At 37.1% G+C, this 14,323-nt stretch overlaps 2 protein-coding genes across 3 annotated transcripts in view; one reads left to right on the top strand and one right to left on the bottom strand.

The window, feature by feature from the left end:
- The window catches only part of DAT (Sodium-dependent dopamine transporter), a 173,933-nt gene that overhangs the window by 47,523 nt on the left and 112,087 nt on the right, over window positions 1-14,323 (bottom strand). The window contains exon 6 of the mRNA XM_067121831.1: window positions 5,114-5,252. Within this exon, the coding sequence (XP_066977932.1) occupies window positions 5,114-5,252 (139 nt within the window). The remainder of the gene's footprint in view (window positions 1-5,113; window positions 5,253-14,323) is intronic.
- LOC136849005 (uncharacterized) overlaps window positions 1-14,323 on the top strand; it is a 189,808-nt gene that overhangs the window by 29,692 nt on the left and 145,793 nt on the right. The gene's annotated exons all lie outside the window — the stretch shown is intronic.

Raw genomic sequence — 14,323 nt, forward strand, 5'->3', positions numbered from 1 at the left:
CGGAGCCAGAAGAAGAGCTACCCGGAAGGCGGGGGATTCGATATCTCTCGTTTGTTTCGGTCGTCGAGGTAATTACCCTAAGTGGTCTGGAATGGTTCTTGGGAAATAATTGCTCGTATCATTTGGCAACCGACCTCTTCATCCGTATCAGGCGCATTAACTTTAGTGGGGATATGCATTTCCGCTCGATTCCCTTGTCTTTCCATAGTAAACGTTCCGTGTGCGGCTGGAAGAGGACTGCTTAGGGGTTCAGTAAGGCTTGTCCTTCATGCAAAATGTCATGTCACTTGCGAGGCGCCTTGAAGGATTTCATTTGGAGGTAAATCTCCATTGCCGCTTCCTTTCTGTGTCAACACATTGTCTTTTTCGGAATCCAGGATTAGGAGGTAAGGTCTTCCTAGAAGACGTCGATTTGAAATTTCCTCAGTTACTTGTCCAATCGCTTTAATTTCCAGATCGTATTTTTAGTTAGATGAGCCAATTAAGCTATGAAAGTTACTTGCTCAAGCCCCTAACTCTTCTTGATTTCATTCATTGTTTTTATCATATAAAAGACAAAATAGCAACTCTAATAAATATTTGTTCTAATTTTTATCTAATGTGTATTTTTCCTGTGAATTTTGAACTGTAAATGAACATCTCGCTCATAATATGTTTAGCACCAGAGCAGTTGGACGATCAGTTTTTGTAAAGAATATCGCTGCTAATAACATTGTGAGGATCATTAAAGCGTGCTTTACTTTAATTCCGTAAAAGAACAAGATTTCAACGAAGAATGGAACAGATAAATAATGAATGAAAGCATAAAGAGGTTAAACAGAGGGAACAGAAAAATGAAAATACTGAAGGAAAAAATTATCTTTTTTTTTTAATCTCAGTGATTGTGCCGAATAAAATAGGTAGGGATAAATTTCATTCGAAATTCCTAGAGTAGTTAAGCTTGGGGTATCAGTACGTCTCTTATGAGTATCATTTTATTTTGATATTAACTGATACGTTGTATTCTGTACACAATATGATAAGAGGATAACTTAATGGGAAAACTTCAAATCTAAGCTCACCCATTATTATAAAATCATTAAGACGACGTAACAGTTGTATAGCACATACGTGTGAGCTTCACATGCACCAGTGACTTTCATATGCGAAAGGTAAGCGAGGCGAAGGATTGACCATAATTACTGATTCCCGAGTTCATAATTTCCATAACGTATATTTTATTGTGAATTCAGACGCCTGCGTGGCGGCTTTGGAATTCTTGTTAACATTATCTTGGGGAAACCATAATTTTGCTGTCAGTTTCACTTAGCTTTCTTTCAAAAACAATGTTAGAAACATCGCGTAAGGCCATCACGCCTACTTATTGTAACTGAAGTTACAATAAGTCATTTATACAGGGAGAGAGAGAGAGAGATATTCTTCTCTTTCTGTCGAATGTTACATATTTAAAACGAAGTAGTCGTACCAGACGCTCTTGGGGTACTGTCAGTGTTTTGAAATTTCATCTAACATATAACTACTTTTCTTGACACCATATCGTGGTGATTGTAGTGGATAAGTAATCTTTTATGAAAATTTCTAGTGTAACTTGTGACAGTGAATTAGTAACATCTGTGTCAACACTTTTACAAAAAAAAAAAAAAATAGATAAATAAAAAACTATATAAGGATATGAGTACAGATGGCGACAGTATTTGGTGAAATTATGAAAGAATAACTAAGGTGATGCCAGTGTTTTATCCATCAAGTCTGTTTAACAAAATCCATTGTTTAAATATTCCTTTTTTTGCCCCGGTCCTCATCGCTTGAGAAAATGTATTACAGGAGATATGGTTTTTATAAAGACAATCACTATGTATTCTAAATGCAGTGTGCGTGACAACGATAGTCCATGGATAATGAACTTCTTGCTTACATTTGCTGTCGCCCAGTCAGGGGCCATCCTCTCTCACAACAAGACATAAATACAAAGACGGTATAAAGATCCCCAGAGCTCAGACTTGCCTTCGTGAATCTCACCCTTCAGATACCCTCATTTTTGACGGTATGGCTACATGGGTGTCCATGTAATGTCCATTGTATCTATTTTATTTTTAAATTTTTTGTCATATATCCGGCGCACGCATCGTCGCAGTGGTGACCAATTTTTCAAAATAATATACATTTTTTCACAGCCAATTTAGTTATTGACTAATAAACTTCAGCCGCATGTGCATTTAGATTCATAGTTAGCCTTTCTGGAAATCATAAACTCCACTTTTAAGTGGGTTTTTCTGACTTCCTGATCAAAATGATCATCTAATTTTTGGCTGCCACTTTTCAATTTGCATTCTGATTGAGAGATATTTTTCTCTGGCCTAGTCATCAATTCGAGAGCCCTTTTTTTTTTTTTTGTGTGCGCATCGTTTGAAGGTCAATATATTTATTAACCGAGGTGACAAGGTACAATTCATCTTGAGAGAGAGAGAGAGAGAGAGAGAGAGAGAGAGAGATTTCTGAACTGAATGCCAGCTACATTTAGCAGTCTTAACATCATCAGCCAATATAAAGCGCCATTTATACTGAAATACAGGTAATAAAAGATCAACACCTTTTGTTACAATCCAGCTTCATTTTATTCAGGGGCCTTTAGAATTAGCAGCCCAATGTCCTTATATAGCCCAGACACAGAGGAAAAAAAGTAAAGGGAATGAAAAAGGACTTAATTTGGAAAGAAACATTCACAAAAACACAAAACAACAACGTAATCAGCGTCACTACCACCTGCGGCGACCTTGTGTTACGTCATCTTCAGACGATTTAGCTGGAAGTGTGCTTTTGGCGCGCACTGGAAGGACGCCTTTGGCGGCATCCTAGGTCTAGGTGTCAATACCAGAAACCACGCCCCAAGGGTCGAAATGTTGGTGGGTTTTAGAAAATGAGAGAGAGAGAGAGAGAGAGAGAGAGAGAGAGAGAGAGAGAGAGAGAGAGAGAGAGAGAGAGAGAAGGATTTTATCATATTATTTTGCCTGTGTTAAGTGTTTTTTATCGGAGAAGTGTTATGGTAATTGTAACAGACACATCTGTCTACTTGTTCATGAAATTTTAAAACCCTCATCATTCTAGACTAGAGTATGTCCTGATGGTCTCGATTGGGATTCCCAGATTAGGTGTAGGTTAAGTATTTTCAATATAAGTGTTGAGGGTAGTTAGAAAATAAAGAAGGAACCATATATTAGAAAATGAAGGAACCAGATATGATTAATCTGTCCGTGTAAAGATTCTGTTTTAGTTTCATTCCCTCTCATGATGAAAAAATTAGTATTCGTACAGTTAAGGATTTAAAGTGTATTGTTACCAGTATTCCAAGGTTTACTCTCAAAATGCGACTGTACTTGACAATGTTCATTAGGAATATTGTAAAATACGGTATTTTCGAGGTTAATAATTCCAGATTAATATTCTTCGATCTTCAGATTTCATCCGTCAGGAGAAGAAATTAATTGACCCGATAATCGATTCCATACAAAAGTCGCATTATTCATCTGAAGCACATGTCCCCCCTTTTTTTTATTTCATGACTTTTTTAAAGAACTTTTTCAGATCAGACTCCATTATCCTCATTAGCTCAGGCAGAGTGAATTCATGGTTTTACCGTTTATCTGAAAACACCGGAAATCGTAATTTGCACTTGTTACTAAATCTGCCATTAGATGGGAGACTCTAGACTCTTCTAGAGTCTTAAAATGGCATATATTTGGAAACTGAGAGGCAAATGAAATAGCAGATTTCTCTGCAACGATCAAAACCACAGAGCTGCTCCAAACCAGTTTTCGATGGCTTTCACTAGTGACCTTGTGATCTTGACAGTTGGATGGTGATATCGTTATTCAGGTCAAATAAACAAAGCCCAATGTGGGACCTTTATGCCAAATTTCATAAATATTGGATAAGAAGGTGTGATAAAGATAAAGTGATAAACATTAATTGGGCGTAACAATAAATTCCACCTGGGTGAAGTTATAAGTGATAATATATAAAATACAGTTTATGATAAAGCGAAATGCACCTGGAAGGAATAAAAATTAAAAAATTTTAGGATCTCACCTTAACTTTTCAGTTATATGTGCACTGAAAAGTCAGTTTGATCCTTTTGATGGCGTGGTCTTTTGTATGCGTTCGGTTTAGGAATTACGCGCTAATCACCAACACCCCTGTTACGTGGCGATGTGAAAAGGAGAGAGGAGTTCGTATCATCATAGAGGAAGATTTCTGCACATAAATTATCACGTTTGCCATGACTAGTATGACACAAGCATCTGAACAGTGATTACTGATTTCATAGCCTTTCAGTTTTTGGAAGCTGAATTTGAAAGTAATGGGTTTCCCTTGAAAAAGACGGCCGTTCCGAGTCGTTCATAAGAGACTGACTTCCGAATGAATTGGTCACACCTTGACGTGGAAAGATGCTGTCCATGAAGAAGCGACCTTTCGACAAAATGTGATCCTTATACAATGGGGGATGTAGCAGTTATAAGAAACCTTCTGGCATTTGCAAGGAGATAGGGGATGATCAGTGAGATTATGAGCTTTCTGAGGATTGCTGACGCCTCTGTAACTTCGGAAGTAATACTGGCCATAACCTTACCTGAAAAAGTATATCTTAGTTTAACCAGACCACTGAGATGATTAACAGCTCTCCTAGGGCTGGCCCGAAGGATTAGATTTATTTTACGCGGCTAAGAACCAACTGGTTACCTAGTAACGGGACCTACAGCTTATTGTGGACATCCGACCCACATTATGACGAGAAATGAATTTCTATCACCAGAAATAAATTCCTCTAATTCTTCATTAGCCCGTAGGAGAGTCGAACGCTGGGCCAACAGCGTGCTAGGCGACAGCTCTACCCACCCAACCAACGAAGAACTAACCTTACCTGAAGCGGAGAGGTTTTGCCAAAGGAGAGGTAATGGTTGGGAAACTAACCTTTCTGGCAGTATAGACGCTTTACAAAGTTAGAAACATCATGCGTGACTTACCTCTTAATAAACGTACATTACTGTGCCAAAGGGAGAAATCATACATAAGAGACTGTTAAGTGAAAGAGAGAAACAACAGATGCGAGACTGACCTTGCCGGAAGTAGAAATGCCTTTCCAGAGGGAGAAGTAACAGATGATGTAGACCGCCAGGAGACACAGGGCCAAGTCCAACTTGATGTGGCCGAGGTCGGAGATGCCGGAACTCCCTTGTAACTGAAGGACCTCTCGTCTGAGTGGAAAAAGACGGAAAACAAGATATTCTTTGGTCATTATGTGATGGATCCTATGTCATGGCTTGAAAAATATGGTGCTAAATGGTTAATTCGTATGGGGGTCTGTTTCTGGGAAATTGGGATCTAGTTAAGGGCTGTTTAGCTTGTTGCTGCATAGTGATGGCTTTATAGTAATGTTTCGACACAGAGCAAGTAAAGGAAACATTTCCAACACTCCCAGTGTTAATGAGGATTTGTAAGGAAATGAGGTATCAAATATAAGAAAAACCTTTAGGCTTTTGATATCTAGTAGAGCATGTAATCCCATGTAATCTAAAAAATAATGTTTTTTTCTTTAAATACATGATTATGGCTAGTAAAAAAACGCACACAAACTACACGGAAAACAAAATGGCGTGGCCGGTAAAGGGATGATTTTTTTTTTTGAATAATTAAGACTATTAAAATTTTTGACACATTTGAGATCCTTTATCCGTCTGAGTTCCGTTTACAGACAGTCGTACTCCTGTTTTACCGTTGGAGGGGTTGCCGTATTGTGGGTACAGCGTTCAGGTTGCTAAGCAAGTTTTCAGGGGTGGGGTTGCTAGCCCCTTGCCCTTTTCTTGACACTGTCTGACGCTGGTACCCATTTACAGCTAGATGGACTAGGGGGCCGTAGGCTGGGAATGGTCCCCGGCTTAGCAAACGTGAGCTGAGGGCTGGAACACTTGGCTGCAGTGGGTCGATCCATCCATCCATCCAGCTATCTATCTATCTATCTATCTATTAACCTACATGTGTATGTATAAGTATTTATATATATATATATATATATATATATATATATATATATATATATATGAATTACTTATGTTTTGTGTATGTATGTATGTATGTATGTATGTATGTACACATTATATTTTCGTATATGTATGGGCACAATAAAAAGCAACAGCATAGGCACTGCAACGTAGGTCAAGGAAATCAGCGTTAGGAAGTATACCAAAGAAACCCTGCACAAGCAAAATTGACGTCCATCCAGATTCGTGAAATCCTGGAGACGCGAAGGCGCAAAAACATAATAAAACACAGCAAAGGCAGGATCAAACGCATGCAGTCAGTCCTTTGGCTCATAAGCAGTTGTAATTCTCATTTGACGGTTCACTGGTCTTCCCAGACTGCTTATACCCTGATAAAGCTAATTATGATAAATTAGGACAAGTAAAGCATGGTTCAGCAAAGTTGAAAGTGCAAACAGGGACACTGAAAACCTATGTCAGGCATTTGAAAGGTGAAAGCCTTTAGAAAAAAAAAGGAATGCCTAAGTAGGAAATGTTTATTAGTCTCTCTTTCATAAATGAGACACTGTTAGATCATGATATTGTCAAATGAAAAGAAGTAAACTGACAAGTTGAACTGAAAGTAGCGTTTATATTTATTCACTAACCCATTATGCGATGTAACTTTAGGTTTTATAGACCAGTCATAAAATACACACACAATATATATATATATATATATATATATATATATATATATATATATATATATATATATATATATATATATATATAATATAACAAATAGACACAATCGTATAATATTCATAAGGTAACAACACACACACAAATGGCAAAATAGATAAAATAAGAGATTCTGAAATAACGAAGCTTTAAAAAAGAAATTAGAAGCATGATAATAAAACGTTACATAGTCAGTTGGTAAAATGTATATGACCATTTAGTTTCACTGTAGGTTTAATTTTCAAATCGTACCCATTTTGAGGCCATGCAATGGATTTATCTTCCACATAATTTAACGTAACAAAGTATTGACTGCTGTATTGAAATTTGTCAACCATCATGCAAATTTACATATCTGCATCAAAGGCTGCCATGTTGTGTATATATATATATATATATATATATATATATATATATATGTGTGTGTGTGTGTGTGTGTGTGTGTGTGTGTGTGTGTGTGTGTGTGTGTGGCATAGAGTATCCACGAACTCTTAACGTTCAATTGACCCCAGATTCAGTGCACATCAGATCAGCAAACTTTCTTTAGTATTTGGGTCTTTAACTCGTTGCATGCAACACCACCACTGCAGCCACTCAGCAATTTACTTATTAAAAGTTCTGTGGATACCCTTCGTGCCGTTCTGAACGGCCAGACTGCTGGAACACATACTAGTCCGCCATTCCTCTAATACTAACCACATCTCATCCTGCACGATCTCAGACTTTGAGGTCAACAAGGCTTACTTTTAATTTTGAACGTTTGACTCAAAAGTCCCATCATACACCTGAGGTTTTCCCTCTGGAATTATGATACATACATTTACTTCTCCATTTTCACAAAGTTTTTATCACCTCCCTTACTCGCTTGCTCTCTCTCTCTCTCTCTCTCTCTCTCTCTCTCTCTCTCTCTCTCTCTCTCTCTCTCTCTCTCTCTCGCCATGCCAGCTTTTTCAGTATTGTTTCCTCTTGAAGACATCAGTGAAGTAACTTATATTTTCTCTTCAAAACCATAACACATTTAATTATCGTATTTAAATTCATAACATTATTCTGGCTAGCATTTGATATCAAATTTTTCTTCATACTTGTTCTTGCTTACGTTCTCCAACCTTTGACAAGGTGCCTCACGGCCTGGCATGGAGATTATGTCACCAACGGGCAATAAGTGAACAATTTCCAATAATATCAACTTCTCGGTGCCTACAATCTTCCATCTATATCTTCGATTCTTTCCTTGATATCTATTTCTATCCATGTATGTACATTCATCTAACTACGTGTGGTTATGTATACGTATGTATGGTCACATGTACACGAGTTTTGAAAACGTGTTCCGTAAAGCCGTATGCTTGTTGATCTTCCTCTCTCCTTGAAATATGTATGTTACTGTATATTCTTGTCTCGCTTTGATTTCTGTTGTGGGCGCGGCTAGTGGACTTAGGGGTCGTGGTGTGTAAATGAAATTCAACGTGATATTACCGCAGAGTTTCTCTCCTTGTTTGGTGAAGTCTCGTGCGGCTTCTCCTTCCTTTTTCGAAACATTTCTTTCTGGCAATTCCATTCAGATCAAGAAATTCGTTCGTCAGACATACTGAAGGTATTTATTTTATCAGTTCTGCCCTCTCTCTCTCTCTCTCTCTCTCTCTCTCTCTCTCTCTCTCTCTCTCTCTCTCTCTCTTTCCTCCATCCCTCCCTTTCATCTCTTAAGTGGCCCTGATCGCAATTACTCATCGCCCAATATCGCCATTTCGACGCAAGAGATTCTTCTCCTTTGATCCCCTCATGGGTGTACATGTGCATACGCACTGGTGTGCACTTGTTTGTTTTCTTTTACATTTCTTATTGCTCTTGTTACCGTGAATTTCTTCTTTCAGTAAGCCACTGCACACTTAAAATTGAAACGTCGAGATCTGAAGGAATGTGCGTTATTTACTGTGTGATGCGTATTTCTCTTTGACTAAAAGATCTCACCACTTGGCAATACTGAAATGATTATATGCACGAGCATTGCTGATTCACTTGGTTCCATTTCTTGTCATTCTGATAACGAATGCATTACCCAAATTGAACACGTCTGGATCCAGATTTCAAGCTTAGCTTCTAACTCGGTGCCGAAATCTATTTACTACTACTACTACTACTACGACTACCTTTCGACACTTAACGACCATTGTAACCACAACTTGCCACCTCTGGTCGTTCGTGCTTTTCCAGGACGCTCTCCTCAGCCCCCTCCCCGAACCTTCGCCACAATAGTATTTTTGCTATTATGCAGTAAGTGCAGGAACATGTTGGTTGAGGGGGGAACATTTTCATTTTGAATAGACCGATGTGGCATAAAGGAAAGATCTTTATAACCTCGCCTTCAACCCTAATGGATCACTACACCGTGATCTCGCTACATGCTCTCTCTCTCTCTCTCTCTCTCTCTCTCTCTCTCTCTCTCTCTCTCTCTCTCCTTTTATTTTCCTCCTCATACTCCTCATCTTCCTCCTCGGCCCCTTCCCCATCTTTTTAACCCTCCTAGGCCGGGGATCTTATTAATAGGGGGGTGATACTTGTCAGGGGAGAGGGTTACGATGGTACCGGGGACCGCCTCCTACTCCTGCTCCTCCTCCTCCTCCTCCTCCTTCTCCTCCCCCCACTGTTTCCTAACCATCAATCTCTGCTCCTCCATTCCTCTAATTTCCTTTTCATCTTTAGACTTCTTAATTTCTCGTCTTATCTTTTAATTATTTATTTATTTCTGTTTTTTGCTTCTCCCCACTACTTCTTTTTCCAACAACGTTTGCCCTCTTTTGCCGTCATTTCACTTCAGTCATCTTTATCTTTCAGAAGGTGAGGACCGTTATCTATTAATTTATTGCTGTGATATTTTTCAAGTGATAAGTATACGTAATTACTATGGAAATTTTCAGCCGCCCTAACGCCGACTTTTTTTTTTCAAGATTGATTAAACCTTGACGCGTTAAGATTGAATCTTCTAAACACATAATTGGCCTCTCTCTACTTGTTTTGGCGTAGCTGGTGATATGAAGCCTTTTATTAGATGGCTACTGTTTTCCGTGGAATGTGGAATGACCCCATGAAGTTCGTATCTAGGAGATTGAAAGAAAATTAATGATCCTTTGCGACTATCAGTGTTAAATGCAGATATTTTCCTATTCTTAATTTCTGAATCCCAAAGCATTGACGTCATGTACGTGTATGTTTGGCCCTGACTGTTTCCTTCCGGAAATAGGTCTCTTTTATATTCCATTCCTATTGAACATGGGGCATTATCTTGCCATTGATTGTTTGATTTCTATTTAGATGATTTTCAACTAATTGATTAGATTTATACGGGTTTTACTGTGATATGAATATTAAATTGTCGCAATTTTATAATCAGATATTCTATAGAATTTTATATGGGGATGGACCTTTTTTTTTTTTTTTGGTTTTCTGTGATCTTTAATCGTTTCCTTTTTATTTAAAATGAAGTATTTTAGCACCTTCCTTAAATGATATGACTCTCAGACTTCGTGAATTATACGCACACGGATCTATGTGCATGAGAGAGAGAGAGAGAGAGAGAGAGAGAGAGAGAGAGAGAGAGAGAGAGAGAGAGAGAGAGAGAGAGAGCAAGCACATTTCAGCTCTCGTGGCGTCCTGTGATTTTACCAGTTGTCAGGATACGGGGGCTCTCTTTCTAATACAGACGCACATGACATTTGCATTACGTCTAATAATATGTATATGAGACAATATATTTTCTAATATATAATATATATATATATATATATATATATATATATATATATATATATATATAGAGAGAGAGAGAGAGAGAGAGAGAGAGAGAGAGAGAGAGAGAGAGAGAGACTTAAAATCAGAAGAACACGTCTTGTTTAAATCCGGACCGGTTTCATCTTTATTTTTTTTTTGTAAGTCAGTGGTAAAAATGCACATTATTTACCCTAGGGTGAGAGTGCAGAGGAGCGTACGGACGGACGGGAAAATTTTAATACCTGATAGAAAAAATGGGGCCATGCATGCTCACTTAGCGAAAACAAATTGTTTCCCCATGGAGGTAGACTTACACCCATGCACACCGTCCTTAAAGCTTATTCATTTTACGTTTCTTTTGAAATAACGCAATCAAGTTTATATATTACTTGGCTGATATTCATGTTCTTACAAAAGCTTTCTTTATAATGCTGGATTCAGTTATATTATTTAAATACACTATCCTGGTGGCATCATTGTTTTACTGACCGAGAATTGCACTTTGCATTTCCTATAAATGTTTATGCTGTTCAACTCTCTTTTCAAATGATTTTCCAGTTTGACCAGTGTAAAAATTGTCACTTAATGGGATTTGATATCCACATCCTTCATTATCATCGGGAGGGATCTTTAGAAGTGGTTGTTTCATTGTAGTATTGTTCTAAAATGCTACATTAACTCGAAAGTTTTGAAGGAGATTCCAGATTTCAAAAAAAAATTTAGACTCGCTTCCCCTTACATTACGGACACTGAGGACGCCAAGTTTCCTTTAAAATAACTTACTTGCAAAAGTGACGCTAAAATTTTAACAAGAGATTTTAGTCTTCTCGCAAAAAAAAAAAAAATGCGTTCTTCTAACGCATGATCACACAGGCAAATATATCAAATAAAACTGAATTTGAGGATATTTAATGGAGATAATTTAAACTCATTACGAAAAGATCTTCAAGGTGAGTTCATGCCAGTCCAACTGAACTTGATCCATACATATCTGTGACATTTTATATCAACACCAAGTTTACAGTGGCTGAAGTCTTATTGAAAATACTGACTGAAATTATTATTCCTCAAAATAGTTATTTTTATTTGCTTAAATTGTGTACGCTTAGTCTTTTGATATTTTTGTTTCCTTAGGTCATGTAAAGTGTTCAAGAATATTATCGACCGCGCGTAATTTTGATTGGTCAGACTTACAGTGCTGTGACACCTAATATCATAGAATTTGCACAGATGTTGCGAAGTCTTCGTTAGATAACTGTATTTATGTATGTATATATATATATATGTGTATATATATATGTGTGTGTAAATTTATGTGTATATATATACGAGTATATATATATATATATATATATATATATATATATATATATATATATATATATATATATATATATATATATATATATATATAAGTATACAACGCGCATAGCCTACTTTGACTTCACGTATTTTACCTCTTAGAGGATGGGGCTTCAGAGGGTGTTAACCTTCAGGTTCTCACTTTTTTTTTTTTTTTTTTAATCTTCAGCCGAAAAGCTGTACGGACACAGTCAACAGGCTGTAAACCCAAGAGGGCTTCAGAGGGAAATCAGTCTGCTGACTGACAAGTTTTAGGGAAGGTGTGTTTCTGCAACTTCCCTCACAGCTTAGGTCATCATAGGCATACCAAACTTGACTGGCAACTGGCTCAGTCGTTCAATATGAAGCCGTTTCCTCTAAAGGGGCCCTCCAGAGAGAGAGAGAGAGAGAGAGAGAGAGAGAGAGAGAGAGAGAGAGAGAGAGAGAGAAGACGTCGCTGCCACATTTGAGGATGAATCTTGGTTACGACCGGGAAAATTTTATTTAAGCTGCTTCATTCACCTACACTCCCGTAGGGGAATAGTGCTGCCAGTGCACCTCAGCGTGATGCCATGTAGGTACTACTAAAGGGTATTCGCATAGTACCTCTCGGCCCTTAGCTGCATCCGCCGTTCAGTCTTTTACTTTGCTTTCATAACCACTTTCTTTCTTCAGTCTTTTTGTTCAGCCTTTTAACTGTTACTTCTTACACAACTGTGGGGGTTTCTCAGTTCCACCTTTAGATCATTGTACTTCATCGCCTTTATTTTGCGGATCTCTTGATCTCGCTGTCCAACCACTCCAACTCCACGCTTTTCATTGTCTTAACCCTTGAACGGGCAAAAATGCCCTAGTGCTTGGCTTGACAGCCTCAATTCATAAAGCCATGAATCATACACTACACAAAAGACTCTTCACGTTTGATTAGAAGCCCTTACTGTGCCATTCATCTCTCTCTTGCAGGCACTTTTGGCAAAGGCTGCTTGGTAAGACTTTTCCTGTGCAATACTTCTTTCACACTATCTGTCAGGCACTTGTTAGGTCTTCCTTTCCTCTCCCCTCCCAATACCTCTAGACTGAACTTTTTTCACTGTTGACCTCCAGTCTTTGTGTATGACCAAACCACCCAAATATAATCTTATTCATCCTTTGACCTGCGCTAACATTTTTACGACTCCTACTTATATCCACAATTCTCAAATTTATCCACACTTCTCAAATTTTCTTCTTGCGCCACATACATCACGCAAACAGTTAATTTCAGAGGCTTTCATTTGTATTCAACGTTCACACTTCAAAAAGAAAACTTGTTTTAATACAGAGACAGCTAAAAACAGTTAGGTTAGTAAGGTCCGTGGCTAGGGCTTGAGTACTGCTACCAGTCAACTCATCTGTATGTACGTATATATATATATATATATATATATATATATATATATATATATATATATATATATATATATATATATATATATATATTTAAATATAGATTATATATATATATATATATATATATATATATATATATATATATATATATATATATATATATATATATTACTACTTTTCTATTCATGCCTCCCTTCCTAACTCAGAACGTCATCTTTAGCCACTCCATTATTTATAAAGGCCGGAAGCTTCTGGTAAAGGAGCTTCCTGTGTAACTCTTCCGGTGAAATGAGAAGTCATTTATTACGGTGCAGTTCCAGAGAGAGAGAGAGAGAGAGAGAGAGAGAGAGAGAGAATGTAAAGAGATCTTTAGAATATATGGTGGATAGAGAGAGAATAGGGCCTGCCTTTAGAGGTCTATTGTCAAGAACAAACTTCATTATTCTCGGAAACTCTGAATACTCTTAGATTGAGAATGTAAAGAACAATATCTTTAGAATATATGGTATAGAGATTGACTATATGGTAAGAATAGGGCCTATATATTTTATAAATATGTATATATATGTATGTAAGAATGATTTTCAGGAATCTAGCTCACAAACTTTCCATCAGTAGTCATCTAAATAAAGCTTAGGTTTTGAAGGCAAACTAACATTTTTATTTGACTAATTTTTACAGAAACTTTTTCACACGGACAATGCAATCCATATAATTTTCTTAGGTTTCAAGAGCTTTTGCAGAGATTAAATTGAGAGTAGCTGAAACTGAAATCTGACGAAGAAAAGTGGTAAAGGCTAATAAATATCACTCGATCACCCGTGAAACAGTGGAAATGTGATTGTGAAAATTTGTTCGTGGGAAAAGATGGTTTATAATTATAATTTTAATTACTTATTACTGACAATGATATTCCAGTATATATATCATATCATTAACACACACACGAGACACCCAGATATATATATATATATATATATATATATATATATATATATATATATATATATATTTGTATATGTATATATATATATATATATATATATATATATATATATATATATATA

This window comes from Macrobrachium rosenbergii, chromosome 20, assembly GCF_040412425.1.
Source record: "Macrobrachium rosenbergii isolate ZJJX-2024 chromosome 20, ASM4041242v1, whole genome shotgun sequence".
Lineage (NCBI taxonomy): Eukaryota > Metazoa > Arthropoda > Malacostraca > Decapoda > Palaemonidae > Macrobrachium > Macrobrachium rosenbergii.